At 36.6% G+C, this 18,086-nt stretch overlaps 1 protein-coding gene and 1 pseudogene across 1 annotated transcript; one reads left to right on the top strand and one right to left on the bottom strand.

The window, feature by feature from the left end:
* The window catches only part of LOC149267223 (kinesin-like protein KIN-14F), a 299,154-nt pseudogene that overhangs the window by 187,444 nt on the left and 93,624 nt on the right, over nucleotides 1-18,086 (top strand).
* On the bottom strand, nucleotides 7,277-8,971 carry LOC149267224 (disease resistance protein RPP2B-like). Its single transcript, XM_089431940.1, has 3 exons — nucleotides 8,124-8,971; nucleotides 7,732-8,007; nucleotides 7,277-7,606 (listed from the first exon to the last, which is right to left on the bottom strand). Exons 1-3 carry the CDS (start codon nucleotides 8,832-8,834, stop codon nucleotides 7,277-7,279), a joined length of 1,317 nt encoding a protein of 438 aa, XP_089288066.1. The 5' UTR covers nucleotides 8,835-8,971.

Genomic DNA, 18,086 nt, shown 5'->3' with positions numbered 1-18,086 from the left:
CCAAGTACCTGTAAGATCACAGAAGAAGAACACTATACAAAGACATGGATCTATATTCATAAACAACTTAGGATCAGAATTTAAGTTAACCATACAAATGTAACAAGCATCAATGATACAAAGCATGGAGGAAAAACTCAAATAGTTTTTATTGATAAACAAGAAGATCCAAGAGGAGTTACAACCGTAGTTCCTGATCCAGCATCAACCTCCCAGCAAAGAAGCCCCTCTTCACTCCAACAAAGCATAAATCACCCAATACTCTAATATTTGTCTCAAAACCAATAGCAATTTTCAATGACCATACAATGTGCAAATTCCAGCCTCTGGATCTCTGGGATGAGGGATCCATATATAGATGTATGCAAGGAGGATGAGTTAGATTGTGATTTGATTAGTGTCTTCTCTCTGTCAATTCTTGCTTCCACTGGAGACTGAAGGCCTCTTACTCATCTTTGGTCGAATTAAGTGAGGCAAGTGTCATAGGAGGAGATTTTGGAAGCTTCCATTGTCTCTCCACCTCGCGGAATGACACTGCCATTTTGTCATTTCTCGCCCAACGCACCCTCATAGTGCATTTAGGTGCGTTGCAACGCACTTAGCCAGGATTTTTAGGTGCAATGCAATGCACCTGGCCAGTGGAGCAGCTGAAATGATCCTATTTAGACTTATTCTGAGCAGTTTTTGGTGGAGAACTTCTGGGAGACGCTGTAATTGTTGACATTGTTCTTTAGTGGTTAGAACAACATTTTTAGGGACTTAGGAGCCCTTGGTTTCTGGATTTCATGCAAGGCACAAAAATGTCTATAACAGAGAGATAGATAGATATGGAGAAGAGAGAGAGAGGTGTATGTTTTGGGGGTGAGATAGAGAGATAAAGAAAGAGATACAATGGAGATAGAGATATAGATGGAGGGGGCAGAGATGTGCTTACACTGAAATCAATGCACAATATCAATCTAATTACTTTGAAATTGATTTACACCATACATCTAGTTGAATCAAATCAGAAATCAATATCTACACTAAAATTAATTCATTTAGTGCAAACAATCAAATATGATTAGAAATCAACATCTACATTGAAATATATGCATCTAGTGTACGCAATAAAATAGGATTAGAAATCAATATCTACACTGAAATCAATGCATCTAATGCAAGCAATCAAATAGGATTAGAAATCAATATCTACACTTCAACCAGTGCATCTAGTGCAAGCAATCAAATAGGAGTAGAAATCAACATTTACACTGAAATCAATGCATCTAGTGTAAGGTATCAAATAGGATTAGAAATCGACATCTACACTGAAATCAATGCATCTAGTGTAAGGTATTAAATAGGATTATAAATCGACATCTACACTAAAACAATGAATCTAGTGCAAGTAATCAAATAGGATTAGAAACCAATATCTACATTGAAACCAATGCATCCAGTGCAAGTAATCAAATAGGAGTAGAAATCAACATCTACATTGAAATCAATGCATCTAGTGTAAAGTATTAAATAATATTAGAAATTACATCTACATTGAAATCAATGCATCTAGTGCAAGCGATAAATTAGTATTAGAAATCAGCAACTACACTAAAATCAAAACGGATATTTTAGTGAAAAACCAAAATATTCATGAATTTCTAGATCTAACTTCTATGTCTGTATTTGTCTTTGTGTGTCTCTTTATTCTTCCCTCTCTCTCCACCTTCCATTTTGTGTCTATCTCCCTCCCTCTCTCCTTCTCTCACTCCCCCTCCCTCTCTCCTCTCTCTCCCTCTCCTCTCTCCCCGTCTCTCTCTCTTCGCCTCTCCCTCCATTTCTCTATCTTTCTCTTATTCCATCTCTTCCCCTGTCATCTATATCTATACCTCCATCCATCTCTCCTTATTTGTTTCTCTATCTCAACCCCCTAAACACACATCTCTCTCTCTCTCTCTCTCTCTCTCTCTCTCTCCATATCTATCTCTCTTCCTCCCTCCCTCTCTATCTCTCTCTTATTCCCTCTCACCCCCTCCATCTATATCTATATCTCCCTCTGTCTCTCCTTTATCTCTCGATATCAGCCCGCAAACATACACTCTCTCTCTACCCCCTCCATGTATATCTCTATCTCCCACTGTCTCTCTATCTCAATCCCCAAACATACACACTCTCTCTCCATATCTATCTATCTATATCTCTCTCCCTCTTCCTCTCCCACTATCTCTCTTCTCTCTCTCTCTCTTCTCTCTCTTCATCCCCCCCTTATTTTCCTCTGTCTTCTTCCCTCTCTTCCCCCTCCATCTATATCTCTATCTCCCTTGTCCCTCCTTCTCACCCCGAAAATATACACACTCTCTCTCCATAGCTATCTATCTCACTCTCCCTCCCTCTCTTCCCCTTCTCTCTCTGTATCTTCCCCTTATCTCCTCTCTCTCTCTTCCCTTTCTCTTCTCTCCCTCATCATCTCTCCATCTCTCCCTTGTCACTCCCTCTCCCTCTCCACCTTTCTCTCTCTATGTCTTTCTTCCGCTTCAACTCCATATCTCTCCCCCCTCTCTCCTCTCTCTCCCACCTCCCTCCTCTCTCCCCCCATCACACTCTCCCTCTCTCTCCTCCTCCCTCTCTCTCCCTTTCTCTCCCACCTCCCTCTCTCTCTCCCCCCCATCACTCTCCCTCTCTCTCCACCCGCCAACTCTGTCACTATCTCCCTCCCTCTCTCCTTTTCACTCTCCTGCTCTCTCCTCCTCCATATCTATGTATCCTCGTCTCTCTCTTCCCCTTCTTTGCCTATCTATACCCTCTCCTTTTCTCTCTTTTTCCCTCGTCTCCTCTCTCCCTAATTCCATCTTCATCTCTCCCTTGTAACTCTCTCTCTCTCTCTCTCCACCTCTATCCTTCAATGTCTTTGTTCTTTCTCCCTCCCCCCCTGCCCTCCCCCCTTTCTCCTTGTCTCTCCCACCTCTATGTCTCCTCCCCCACTCTATTCCCCCTCCATCTCACTCTCTTTCTTAAATATGATCCCATTGTATTGTATTTAAGAAAGTATCTAAATTTATATATATATATAATTGGTTATAAAATATTAAACCTATATTTGGATCAACCATGTCAAAGAAAAAACAATAATAAAAAACTTAAAAGAATCATGCACTATCTTTCCTTTATTATTTTTTAGTCACTTTGCTTTCTCTCTTCACTTGGATCGTTTGGTTAGGATGCATCTATCTGAGTTCTTTATAATATTATTTATATTATGTAACTTTCACATATGTATAATAAAAGTATTCTCACTTTTAATTTATTAAAACCTCAGTTTTATCTATATGGGAATATTTTTAGTAGTCGTGAGGATGGAGGGTTTAGATATACCTCAAGAGTAATTATTATAAACTTTTTGATTATAGATTTAATTAAAAAATATTAAAAAGTTAAATTAAAATAAAGTATTTGTAAAATATTTTGATTTTGAAATAAGTTACGTTTTTGGGCATGTGGTATTGATAAACTATGTTATTGGCCCATGGTATTGTAACAGAATAATTAAAATCCTAGATCCATAATCTAAATCTTAGATGGTCCAGATAAAACCATGGTATTATGATTTTCTTCTCCCTGTCTCTATCTTTCTCTTCTGGGTATTGTCCCATGGTATTGTAAAGAAATATTTAGAAGTTAATAATATCCATGGTAAATATTCATAATTAAAAATCTTTTTATATTGTAAATATTAAATTTGTAAGCGCTTATTAATTAAATTTAAAAATGGTTATGGTAAGATGGATGTTAATTTATAGGTACTATTTATATGTATATAATGTGATATGTACATTATATTTTCTTTTATCTAAAAAATTGTTCATAAATTTATTAATAAAAAACAATATTACAATATAAAAAGTTGGATATAAAAAATATCTCACATCTAGCTCTTACACATCTAACACTCAACCATCTAACGCTCAGCCATCTAACACTCACTCATCTAACGCTCACACATCTAAGGCTCACTCATTCAACAAACTAAAGCTACAAAACATTGTGGTATCACAACACTTCTTACATTCATATAAATTTTATCACACCACTACTTCAGATTCATATAAATTTTCTTTTGGACCAATACATATATTTTACACAAAAATACACTAAGTTACACATCTAATGCTCACCCATTCAAACAAACTAAAGCTACAAAACATTGTGGTATCACAACACTTCTTACATTCATATAAATTTTATCACACCACTACTTCATATTCATATAAATTTTCTTTTAGAACAATCCATATATTTTACACAAAAATACACTAAGTTATTATTCCAGCGTTTATAATTACTTATTATCCATGTTTTATCTGTTTGTTGTAGTGTATAGATTTGCATTACCATTCTATATATCATGTGCCTTCATTTTGTCATTCTTGTTGAGTTAATGTGTTCGTTGAGTAAGTAATAAATGATTTCTTTTCCATGACCTTTATGATCTCCTTCATTTGTTTGCCACATGTATGTAGACAAACTCATCTTCTTGAAGCTCCTACAATTTGTTCTTTTGTAACCACTACCAATAATATCACCTTGCCTAGAACAACCTTTGGCAAACGTTTTCACACATCTTCTCATTCAAATCAGCGTTTACCTTTTAGACAACTTCTAATATGTTGGAAACCAACTATCAAGTGCATGTGTAGGTTCTTCTGTGAATAATCTTCTCATTCAAATCAACATTTACATTTTAGACAACTTCTAATATGTTGGAAAACAACTATCAAGTGCATGTGTAGGTGTGAATAATCTTCTCATTCAAATCAACATTTACATTTTAGACAACTTCTAATATGTTGGAAAACAACTATCAAGTGCATGTGTAGGTTTATCTGTGAATAATCTTCTCATTCAAATTAGCATTTACCTTTTAGACAACTTCTAATATGTTGGAAAACAACTATAAGTGCATGTGTCCGTTCTTATGTGAATAATGTAAATAGAATTGAAAACCAAATGCTTGTTATATTTGATGGTTCTTTGTTGGTGAGTTGATGATACTTTTTTTTAGTCAAGGTTCAACAACTTTGTTTTAGGAAAACATAACTTGCACAATAGGGACATTTTCCACACATGCTCCTTTCTCTCCCATAGATGATGCTCACTTTCAAAAACAACATTTTGGCTATTTTTTTTACTCATCCAAAATGTAAATATATTTGGTTGATAGACAATGAAAAAATTATGTTAAAACTTAGAGAAGTAGATATATGTGTATGAAATTCAATATAAAATCTTTCAGAAATGGTTTATAAAACAATTTAATTGGAAAAAAAATGATTCAAACCAAAACACAAATATGAGGAAAAGCACATTAAAAAATAGAAAAGAAAGAAAAAACTTGTACATTTACAATGATGAGTGAAGCATGTTCCCTGATAATAAGTAATGAATTCACTTTAAACGCATAACAAAGAAATTTGATTACTTTAGTCCTATATACCAAAATACATATAAGAAGTGTTCCAATGGCAATTAATAGTAACATTCCATAATCATGAGGCAAAAGTTATGCCAAGGTGAAAAAAAATCATTTTCAAAAAATTGTTATCTAAAGCAATATGTTTCACAATTCTAAGAATACAAAAATATATACTTTAATATAATAATAATTTTCCTTAGTAAGTTCATCTATATTTATGTGCAAATATTAGAGTTTCTAGATTTTAATACCTAGTTTACTTAAAGAGTATTTTTAAACCATATCCCAACTAAGTATTATCCATTAATACAGTAAAAAGCCAAAGACAAAATAAATAAATTTTCCTTTAATTCATCTATCTTATAACCATCAAATAATATATATTCACATAAAATTTGATTAGCCATCTTTATTATTTCCTTTAAAATTTTAATTATTCTAATAATCTTTAATTACTTTTATTTTACTAAAAATTAAGAATAAAAAAACCAATATAATACCAAAAAAATAACGTTTTTTTTCATTTTTACACCCTTTCAATTTCTTAAAAAATTAAATAATAAATATATTAAAATATTTACTTTCTAATCATATATATTTTATAAATAATTACAATTTAATAAATAAATATATTAATACCTATTCTAACTATATTAATATTTGTATCCACTTAAATAATGATTATAAATAATAAAACAACCTCATACATTTTCAATATAAATCTCAATATATATTTGATTTCTACATTACTTTCCACGTCTAACAAATTCAAATTCATTTGCTGTGCAGTATTTATTCTCGATCCCTATATACCTTATATGCTTTCATCCATTATTAAAAATAAAATAAAATATTAAAATTTAAACATTATTTTGAGTCCTAAAATAAAGTTTATATATTTTTAATGAAAACTTTTCAAACCATTATAAAAAAAACAAATACTTGTAGAGCGTACAAGCTACTTGGACCTCAAACTGAAAGGTATCTTCAGAGGTAGCAATCGGCAACCAGTCCATACAACATTTTTTTAAGTTAATAAATAAATAAACGGAAGGAGGCGTATAACTAATAAAAAGAACATTCAACAACGATCATTAAACAGACTGCTAACCCATACATTTTTCAGATTTAACATATAAAATATGTGTCCCTAAATCATGTTGTAGATAAAATGATCATGTCCCTAAATCATGTTGTAGATAAAAATGATCATGTACTATACCAATTGTGAACACCCCCAATTATGAAGTGTCTTATGACCGCCTCTTTTGTTTTGATTTTAAATCGCCAGCGCCGCCTACTCCCAGACTGGACATTGTAATTTGGGGCACCGACGGAGGTCAAGCTCCTCCAACCACGTACAATGTTCAACACATTCCACCTCCTCTAACTCACAGCACCCACAGAGATCTAGCGTTCGAAGCTGTGTACACTGCAACAAGCCCCGTATTCTCTTCAGCTTCGTACATCCAATTGCCCTCAACTCCTCCAAAGATGTCAACAATTCCAAACTTAGTTTTGTGCCCTGCTCTAACTGAGCGCACCCACTAACATTTAACATCTTAAGTTTTGTGGCCTGCTCCAAACCCCCTATCCTCTTCAGCTGCGTACATCCCTCTGCCGACAAGTACTCCAAAGATGACAACCCTCCCATTCTTAGTTCATCTAACTGAGCGCACCCACTAACATCTAACCTCTGAAGTCGTGTGGCGGGCAACAAACTCCGTATCCTCTTCAGCTGCGTACATCCCTCTGCCGACAAGTACTCCAAAGATGGCATCCATTCCATACTTAGTTCATCTAACTGAGCGCACCCACTAACATCTAACCTCTGAAGTCGTCGGAGTGCTTCAAACCCCGTATCCTCTTCAGCTGCGTACATCCCTCTGCTGACAAGTACTCCAAAGATGGCATCCATCCCATACTTAGTTCATCTAACTGAGCGCACCCACTAACATCTAACCTCTGAAGTCCTCTGGCGTGCTCCAAACCCCGTATCCTCTTCAGCTGCGTACATCCCTTTGCCGACAATTCCTCTAAATGAGAGCACCAACTAACATCTAACCGCTGAAGTTTTGTCAGGTGGGCCAACCCCCATATGTTCTTCAACCTTACACATCCAGATACGTTCAACTCCTCCAAACATAAAGGGAGCTGCAAAAGAGATATTTATATGTGGATCACGATTCTCATCTACTAAACATTTCAAATTATTCCGAGACGCTATTTTGATAATAACCACTAGACAAGAAATATTTATACAACAAATTTCAATTTACCTGTGATTCTTGTTGCCACAATGTTTCTAATTCGTTCCCGGACACATGAAGAAACATTAACTTCTTCATTGGAATCAGAGGGAGAGATGAGTGTGGACACTTGTTCCAGCGGAGCCATATGAGATTTGGCGACTTGGCGCTCTTCAGAATGCGTTCCAAGAGGGAACCTTCAGTATCAACAAGGTGTAACCTCGTCATTTGAATAGAATCAAAATCATCATCATCACCATGGTATTCGCTAAGAACCATTCTAATTCCCCGCACGGTTATTATTCCCTGCCCATCATAAAAAAAAAATGATAGTGATTACAGGGTCATTCATTCTTGTAAGATAATGAACCCCGATCTTTATTGAATAAAATATAAGAGGATTTGAGGGATTGACTACTTACAGTTGATTGCTTCACCAAGTCATCAAAATGCCGAAACCTAAACGGTTGCTTAACAGTGGCTTCACTTATTGCAAGATCCCGTAGGTGATCATGCATACGTATCAGATTGGAGGAGTCTACTTCGACCAGACACTTGTTTTGTAGATTTTGTAATGCTAACCAGCCTCCCCATTTTGAGACGTTCCATATGCTAATGGCCATTTCCCTTCTTTGTCCAATGAAAAAACAAGCAATATCTAAGAATACTTGTTTTTCATCTTCATTCAAGGCTTCATAACTAATTTGAAGCCTTTTTTTAATGTCTTCAGGAAGTCTCTTTTGAAGTTGAACCAATTGGGCAGACCAATAAGACAGGTCATTGTTTCCATGGAGAAGTCCACCGAACACTTTCAGAGATAGAGGCAATCCATCACAGGCATTTACGAAGTCCTGGGCCAAGTTTTCAAATCCTGGGAGTGGATCGGGCTGACCGAAAGCATGCTGGCAAAAGAGCTTGAGTGAGCGTTCTGTACTTAGCCCGCCTAACTTGTAAATTAATGAGTTTTCGACCCCTGATCTCGTGAGAACATCCTTATCTCTAGATGTAATCAATATTAAGCTATCTGAGTGGATACAAGTTCGATCTGGCACAAGTTCATCAATCTGATCTACGCTATCTACATCATCTAAAACTAATAAAATCTTGTGAGAGAGGAGATGTTTTTTAAGCATTTGTATAGCTTCAGCTTTGTTTTCTATCTGCAGATCTGACCCAGTCAAGCTCCTAAGAAGTTTTCTCTGCAATATTATTAAAGAGCCTTTAACTACATTTTCTCTTACATCATCTAAAAAGCAAGATCCGGCATAACCTGAACCTGAACTCTTCCTTTTCCTATTGAAGAGTTCTTTTGCAAGGGTTGTTTTTCCTACACCACCTAACCCAACAATCCCTACGACCTGAACTTTTCTTCCACTCTGTGGATGCTGCAATAACACTTGATTTTCAAAATCGCTAACTTTTTCTTCTAAACCGGTTGGATATTTGGCTACATCCAATGGTTTATTCACATTTCCCAACACACTTTCAACCACCTTATCTAGCAAGAGGCCCTCGTCACTGGCGAAAAACAATATAACCAGTGAGAAACATAGTATGTGCATATCTATCAATATAAAGTAACAGAAACACCGGGAAGGATGTTTGAACGCTTACCGTTACACGCCTGCACGCCTCCAGCTCGAAACCGCTTATGCCGGAAACTTTAGAAAGAGCATTTCGCCACTCTTCAATAGTGGCTGCATTGTGTCTCAGCTTCTTTTGAGGAGATTGAGGATCAGTTTGAGCCTCATACTCCGTCTTCTCTCCAAGTTTCTTCAGGGATTGTGCATACACAGTATCTTTGCCCTGGGTCCATCTAAGATCAGCGGGTTTCACTTGGTAAAACACTGGAATTATTTTAGCCCCTGACTCCAGCATCATTACGAGCTCATTTAGACACCAGGTTGAGTCAGCGTATCCCGGGGAAAAAATGGCAACGTGCACAGAGGCTGTTCGAATAGCCCCTTCTATTTCAGAGTTAAAATACTCTCCCTGCCGCAATTCCTCCCGATCCAGAAAGACCTTCAATCCGTACGAAGTAAGCCGACAGTAGAGATGACTGGCGAAGGTATTTTTGACATCGGGGCCTCTATGATTTAAAAACACATCAAAAGCGGAATTAAGGGAGGTGGAAGTAGAGGCAGCGGTGGAGGAGGATGCGGCCATTTCCAATTTGGAAAATAGACACAGAGATGGGAGAGATGTGAAGGATGGCGATGAGTACGACTCAGTCTGAGACTGCAAGAGAGCCGATGAGTTAGGAGTTTCTCAGTGCCGAGAGAAGCTGTGAAGAATTGCAATAGGAAACACGCTCTATGCAGAAATACAGCAATACACATGAAACCCTTTACCCCTGGTTTTTGCTTATGTCTGAAGGCGCGTTTTAGGTCTGAATGCGCGTTTTCGTAGTGGCCGACCATTGACAGCACCAACTCTATCTCGGGTCAAAAAGAAATAGACTGACATGCACAACCATACATTGTTGGGGATCGGAATCACGTGGCCAGCCGGCCAGACAAAGGAAAAAACTGAACCGACAGCTCATTGATGGGACACCACTCAAAACATTCACGACTCATAAGTCACCACGTTAAAAGCCGTAGACTCTCGTCTGACAAGTTATCCCCGGCTGCAAATAAAAAAATCAATGGAGACCAATGCTTTTTCCACCTTTAATTGCCATTCATATATCGTACTTGAAAAAAAAGAATTTTTTTTGGGGTTTAAAGGCTGTATTTTCAATTAATCTAGACAAATCATTTGAATTTAAAAAAGTTAAATAATACTCTAGTTAGGTTAGGTTTTCATTTTATTTTAGAAAATAATATAACATGAGGGTATTATGTTGAGACAAAATTCATACATGATAAATATTTATATGAGGGTAAAATAATATTAGTATTTTTTTAATGTTTATGGTACCTAATATATGTAATAGTATTAAATTATTTTATTGAGTGTGCTAGTATTAATATTAAATTATAGTTTTAATATTAAGTTTAAATTATGATATTAATGAAAGATGGAAGTAGGAGTAGACTTTATGGATGTAAAAATTTAAGATCTCATGATTGTGGGAAGGGGAGAAGAACATTTCGTTTTTCTACAAATTAATGTTGAAACACAAGCATCATAACTATATATTTTCACTTATGGCACAGAATGGGCAATGGCTTTTGATTATAGGGATATTGAAAAAGAACTTACTTCATTTTATAGTGATCTCCTTAAAAAGTCTAACTCTAACATATTACAAGTCATGGAGAAAATAATCGCCCACATTCTAAGATTGGTCACTAAAGACCAAAACACGACATTGATGAAGGAAATTGCTTTGCAGGAAGTTAAGGAAGCAATGATGAGCCTCCCAAAAAATAAGGCTCCTGGACCGGATGCTTTCACCTCAGATTTTTTCTAAGCAGGTTGGGCATTCTTGGGAGAGGAGATATTAGCTTTAATAGAGGAATTGCAAAGAAAACGCTCTATCATCCCTGCTCTAAACGCCACTTTCCTCACTCTTGCACCTAAATCGACACAAGCAACAGATCCAAGTAACTTTAGACCTATCACACTCTGTAACGTGGTGTACAAAATCCTTTCGAAGATCACAGTCAATAGACTCAAACCCTTGTTTCCTTTGCTCATCTCCAAGGAGCAGTCAGGATATGTTGAGGGTCAGCAAACCTGGACAAGATCATAGTAGCGCATGAGCTTATACACACTATGAAAAAGTTCACAAAATCAAGTATGGTAATCAAATAAGATTTGTCAAAAGCATTTGATAAATTGTGTTGGGATTATCTTTTCCAAATTTTGAAAGCCTTTGGTCTCTCTAATGATTGGGCTAAATGGGTGGCTTCCTTATTTTCCTCCCCTTTCTTCTCTATCCTTATTAATGGTTCCCCTTCCTCCACCTTTAGTGCCTCTCGAGGTATTTGCCAAGGAGACCCACTCTCCCCTTTTCTTTTTGTCATGGCTATTGAAGGTCACGGGTGTTATCTTAGACATTCTATGCTTAATGGTGAGATGTGGGGCATTCGTCTCAACACTTGGTTGGCACCCATAACTCACCAACAATTTTCGGATGGCACTATGTTGATGGACGATCCCTCGGTTCAAGAAGCCTTGGCCTTCAAGCGCATTCTGAATGACTTCATGTTAGCCTCTGGTACTGAAATTTAACCCAACAAGTCGCAAGATTTCTTCTTCAATACACATCCTAGCATTTAAGCCCATCTTGCCCGTCTCTTAGGTTTATCTCAAGCCTCTCTCTCGATCATTTATCTGGGTGCCCCACTAGTAGAGAATTCGTTGAAAACTATTCACTAGAGAGATCTTTTGGATATAATTCTCACCAAACTAAACAATTGGACCTTTAAGGCCTTAAATTTTCCAGGAAGATTAGTTCTCCTCAAATTGGTGCTTCAATCACTCCCAATTTATAGAATTTTGGTCCTAGCTACACCGAAAGGCGTCATGCGTTCAATGCGTAACCTAATGCGCTCTTTTCTTTAGGGAGGAGCGGCCCGGGAACATAAGTGGGTGGTTGTGGCTTGGAGTTCGCTCTGTCTTACCAAATCAAGAGGAGGATTATGACTCAAGGATCCAGAGATGCTTAACAGAGTCATGGGGGCCAAACTCTGGTGGCATTGACTTCAAGGGGGTCAATATCTTTGGAAATTAATATGGGACAAAAAATACAGTCAAGGACTTAGCATAGACTCCAAGTTGCACAGACACAACCTCACGTGAGGCTCTTCCACATGGAATTTGGCTGACAACAATAAGGAAATCATTCAAAATAACTATTTTGGGGAAATTCGTAATGGAGGCTTGACCAAATTTTGGTTTGATTCATGGCAGCAACTTCCAAAGCTCTCTTCTCAAGAGATTCTATCACAAATTTCTACTACATTGGAAGCCCAGAGCTACATACAAGTGGCACAATATTGGAAAGATCAACCAAGTGAAGGTCATTGGCATACTTGGAAATATCTGGAGGATTAGGGCTTCCCCATTTGGGAGGAGGACTGGGAAATTCTCCAAAATGAACTATAGGAAAGGAAAATTCATATCCAGGATGGTGTCGACATCCTTCAATGGGGTTTCAAGTCCTCATGTAAATTTACTATTAAAGAGGATTATAATCTTATGGGAGATCTGGAAAACTTCCCCAAAGACGAGATATGGACTCACATCTGGCAGTGAGGTCTATGGCCCAAGGTAACCTCCTTCCTTTGGCTTTTGGCCAGGAAGCACCCTCTAACCTGGGAGAAAATTAGAAAAAGGGGTTTCAAAGGACCATCCAAATCACATTTTTAATGACTACCCCTTTACGGAGCACTTTTGGAGGAAAGCAACAATCACCTTCAAGTAAACATATCACAATTCTCAAGCTGATGTTGTGGATCTCATCACTACTTGGCATTCCCTTTCAAAGTCTTGTTCTCAACAATCCTTAGATACTCCTTTCGAGATTTGTCTAATGGACAATCTGGAAGGAAAGGAACTATAGAATATTCAAGGGATCATCAAGAAGTGAAGCAATTATCTGGAAAGTAATCCTCAAAAACATTTGTGAATCCATTATTGCCATCTCATGGGGGGCCAATCATTTGGCCGACTTCCCTACCCGAGTCTTCCATTCTCGAGGCCCTCTCCATCTCACCTCCCTCCTCTTCATTTGTGAATCCTACTACCCACCTCGTCCCATTCGCTCAATCTTTTTGGTCCTCTCCTCCTTTGGGCTTCCTTAAATTTAACTTCAATAGTGGCTCAAAGACAAATCTAGGCAATGCAGGTTTTGGAGGAGTCTTCTGCAATCATCATGGCCTCCCAACATACATTACAATAGGCTCTATCAGGGTTAGTACAAACAATGATGCAGAGCTTTTTTCCCTATAAGCAGGTCAGCAATATGCTTTGGAAAAAGGTTTCCACAAACTGATTGTTTAGGGTGATTCGAGGATTGTCATAAATATCCTCAAGAAACTTTTGAATGGTTCTAACTCAGAAAAACTCTCTCATATTTGGCATCTAGAATCCCTCATCTCCAGAACCAATAGGCTTCTTCAAGGTATCTCAATCATAATCCCTATGCATATAAAAGGAGCAGGAAACAAAGTTGGTGATCAATTAGCTAATCTGGGTTGCAAGAACTCCTCCATCAGCATTTCCTCAAGCATGGAAGCGTTGTCAAAATCTTAATGGCTTAAGGAATGTAGAGATTTGACAAACAAGGATTTGGTAGATTCTAATGGAAAAATAGAATCCTCCCAATCCTTCCATTGATCGAGGTGTCTCAAAATCTAAAAGGTTGAAGGTCTAATGCTTGTTATTTTTCTTTTGGCTACTGCTTGGCAACATGTTGCCTTCATGATTAGGAACAATAGTGAAGGATGTCTTGTATAGTCTCAGTTATTAGGCTTTTTGTATTTTTATCAAGCTCATAGTTAGTTTGGTAGTTTATGGTACTTTTCTTGGAGATGAAAACTTTTCTTCTACTCTTGGTTTGGTTTCCCTTTTAGCAGACCTAGGAAAAGCTCTAGATGTAAATGATTTTTTTATTAATCAAAGACTTATATATATATATATATATATATATATATATATATATATATATATATATATATATATATATATAATTTTAATATAAATTATAGTATTAATAACATAATATTAATAATACTAATAACGTTATTAATACTAAACCATTCAAGTTAAAAATTCGGCAAGATTTTTTGGAAGGTTTTCCAGTTTGATTTCTCTAAAATTCAGCAAGATTTATTGAAATCACCAGTTTGATGGGTAACCCCTGCACAATCGAAGTGCCCTAGAGGTTTTTCACAGTATTGAATCCATATATACACTCAAAAAACGAGTTTAAATAAGGCAAATCAAGATTTCACCTCAAATTTTCCCACCTAATTCGGGCACCGGAAAGTCCAAAAAGTTGCACTAAAGACAACTCCGTTAAAAATTATGTTATGGGAAAAATTGCATAAAATTTTATAATCTACATTCATTTATGTTAGCTAAGTTAATAATTGTTAATAAGAAAATGGAATACTATACTGGTGCTTTGGAAGGAACAAATGAATTGAGATATAAAGTGGATAAATTAATTGCATGCTCACACCGACTTGCATAAATTTTGGTGGGTAGTAACCACTAGTAAGTCTACACATTTACAGTTCTACATAAGTCCTGAAGAAAACATAAATAATGGTGAGAAGTAACTCCTGGTAATTTACATATTATTTCGATCCATTTTTTATGCAAAGACTTGATTAAATTATAGTGAGAAGTAACTGATGGTAAATATGTTATTTACTTCCTTCAAAGCTTAAGAATAAAAAATCACTACACAAATATCTAAAATAATCCATGCATATTGCAACCATATCCATAAATAATGGCATAAAATATGTTAGATAATTATCCACATAGCATTATCTTGTGCAAAGGTTACAATAAGACCTTCAAGTTATGGTCAAATCAAATGTTTGAAAATTAGTTTTTTAAATAATATTGAAAAATAAATATTTACTTTTGTTAAACATTATAAGTTCCATTGGTCAATGCTAAACTAATAGTGGTCAAAAAGATTAATGATGGTATATTGACAATACATTACTAATAACTTTAATAGTATTAATGAAATTAATAATATCAATGTAATAATGAGATATAATAGTATTACATGAAATTATTTTACCTTATATTATAATAATATTCTTATTAATGTTATTAACAACATTAAGATTATTATGAATATTATTGTTATTAATAACATTTAAGTAATCACAATCACATTAAGGTTAAGCACATAGTAATAATAATATTATTATTTTTCTCATTAGTATTAATAATAATATTATTATTAGTAAAATTAACATATATAATTTTTTTCTGTTTTTATGGGGTGAATTCTATTATCTACAAAAACAAGGGATTACATAAAGAATTACAATAAGTCAATCAGGTCTCTTATAGGGAAGACAAGACCACAACAAGAAATATACTCTCCTTAGAGATGGGATAGACAACTAAGAACTAACAGTAACTACATAAACCAGACTAATAAAAATATACTAGCATAAGTGGCCTTGAACAAAAATAGTTGCAGAATTATAGTCATAAACAAGAACCATAACAAAATCAATCTAAAGGGTCTAAATCATAGCGTACCACCATAATAGGGGTTTTTTGATGTGCCGAAGAACTTCCTACTGCAAGGGGGATGTCGAGATAATGTTCAATCATCTCCAACCTATTATCAAAATCCATTAGATGCCCATCCAAGTAATCCAAAGATTGAAGAAGGCCCAACCTAGAATCACGTTGGTCTAGAAGAGTTTTCCCCATAAGGAATTTCATTTTCCAATACAACTACAATATCTGCATGTATTGATTAAATCTACCCCTCGTTTGTCCTATATTAGAGATCCAATTGGCCCACTCAGTAAGGACTTTTGTATCTAAGAGGGAAGTTCTGTGAGAAGAGGATTCCCCCTCAAACCTGGTATGTTCCTCCTATACTTGGGCCAAAGTGTGCTCCTAATACCTTGCTACAAAGTATTCAATTAGATGATGCAAGTGACTGTGACGTTTGTGATCCCGCTCTCAATAATAAGCGACCTTTCTTTTGACTCTTGCCCTCTGTCATGGCACATCGACAATGACACTTAGAGACCCAAAGTTAAGCCATGTTTAGCCCTGACTAAGGTAATCACTTCCCACACAGTATCACCTCATATTAATATAGCCAAAAACTAAGAGGTGGATGAATCGATGAACTATTTGCATGGATGCTTTCCCAGCTAGGTCCAAGTATTCAGAAGTGGCTAAGGCATACAATTCCTCGCTAACTTTTGACACCAAACAACAAAATAATGGGAATGCCACTGAATAGTGAAGGTGTTGACCAAAACACTACCCAGGGACAATAGAGGCATCTGCCACACTGTCTGAGATGGTGGTAGGGGCCAATAATACAACATAAACCCTTAGAACACTAGGATTCCCACACCACTAGACCCTAGAATGACACTTAACCTAGAATAGGCTCCATGGGGTCTTAGGAACACAACCAATATGGAAGAAAGGAACCTAACACCCCGAAGGACAACCCCAAACAGCATCAAGACAAGATGTGAGACCCCTCAACCCCCACGACCCTCCTCGATAGCTAACCTTCAAGTGATAGGAATCATACAAAAAGAGTTGAGTCACTGTTACACAACATTTTGTCACTGTCCCTGTACTTCCCGTTCCTTGATCCTGTAGGACCTCTACAGTGAACCCTGCATGCTTTGCCTTCATGAAGAAACTCCCATTGTGTCCCTCTTAATGAGCAGATAAATTTCCTTTTGCACCATTTCCCCTTAAACTTATGTTTTGGCTAGTTTACAAGACCGGTGCTAATGGCCTTTGTCTCCCCCGCGTCGATGTGCAGAGATTAGCACTACTCCTCACGCCGACTGGAGAAACTGAGCTATGTTCCAGTTGCGTCGGTCATATTATGGAATTTTTTTAAATTAGAGCTGAAGCTTCTAGCTTTAGAAGCTTTGTAACGAAAGTTTGGTAAATGGTTTGGCCGGATGGGGTCGAGGATGAAAGTTTGGGCTCCTTTCCCCTATAATGATGGCACTACCTCAAGGGATAAGACCTTCTCCCATGGGAAGAGGATCCATCTCCCATCCATTTTTCCTATATAAACCTTCCTTCTTCCCAAACACAAGCTAGTGTTAGTGTTAGTTAGAGTGTTGATATTAGGGTGCTTATGCTATTTTGGTTTGGAGTAGACAAGCAAGCTATTACTAGTTGTAGCTATCTAGTTGTGTGAGGGAGAAGTGTGATTTGGTTTGGAGTAAAGCCTAAAGGGAAGAGCCTTAAAACTATTGTTGCTTGAGGCCATCATGGAATGCTAGTAGAAGTGTGTGGGAACCTTGTCTTGTCAGAGGAAGACTGCAACGTCAAGATGAATGGTTGTAATCTCTCTTTGATATTAATATATGCAACTATCGATTGATTTCCTACATGTTTTGTAATATTACATATTCATGGCTTAATGTTTCTTGACTTGTTAAGTAGGTTGAATTGCAATTTGTCTATTATCATGTTTGTTGTTTGTTGTTGTTTACTTGTTTCAGGTGCTTGAAGAAGAGAGTGAGAGATAACTGTAGCAAGCAAGCGAGGACATCATCAAGCAAGATAAGCGAACCAAGAGGTAGGCCCTCTTGATTGATTCTAACCTAAGGAAATCTTCCATAGAATGTATCTATTGTGGCTAGACCCATTATTGGGCTAGAGGAATTCGTTCGTGTCCACACTTATAATTTTACTTCACCACAAATTGGCAACTCCATTGGGGATCCCAATCC

Source organism: Pinus tabuliformis, chromosome 6 (genome assembly GCF_031772625.1).
Source record: "Pinus tabuliformis cultivar Carrire ecotype Pingquan chromosome 6, CPIR1, whole genome shotgun sequence".
NCBI lineage: Eukaryota > Viridiplantae > Streptophyta > Pinopsida > Pinales > Pinaceae > Pinus > Pinus tabuliformis.
This window is presented reverse-complemented; position numbering and strand designations above follow the sequence as displayed.

What these genes read in the sequence shown, in the direction of transcription:
- LOC149267224 (XM_089431940.1), bottom strand. Translation starts at nt 8,834, where the DNA reads ATGCTTAAAAAACATCTCCTCTCTCACAAGATTTTATTAGTTTTAGAT. An exon ending in ACTTGGTGAAGCAATCAACT is followed by an intron (nt 8,008 to 8,123) that starts GTAAGTAGTCAA and finishes TATGATGGGCAG; the next exon opens with GGAATAATAACCGTGCGGGG. An exon ending in TGTGGCAACAAGAATCACAG is followed by an intron (nt 7,607 to 7,731) that starts GTAAATTGAAAT and finishes TCTCTTTTGCAG; the next exon opens with CTCCCTTTATGTTTGGAGGA.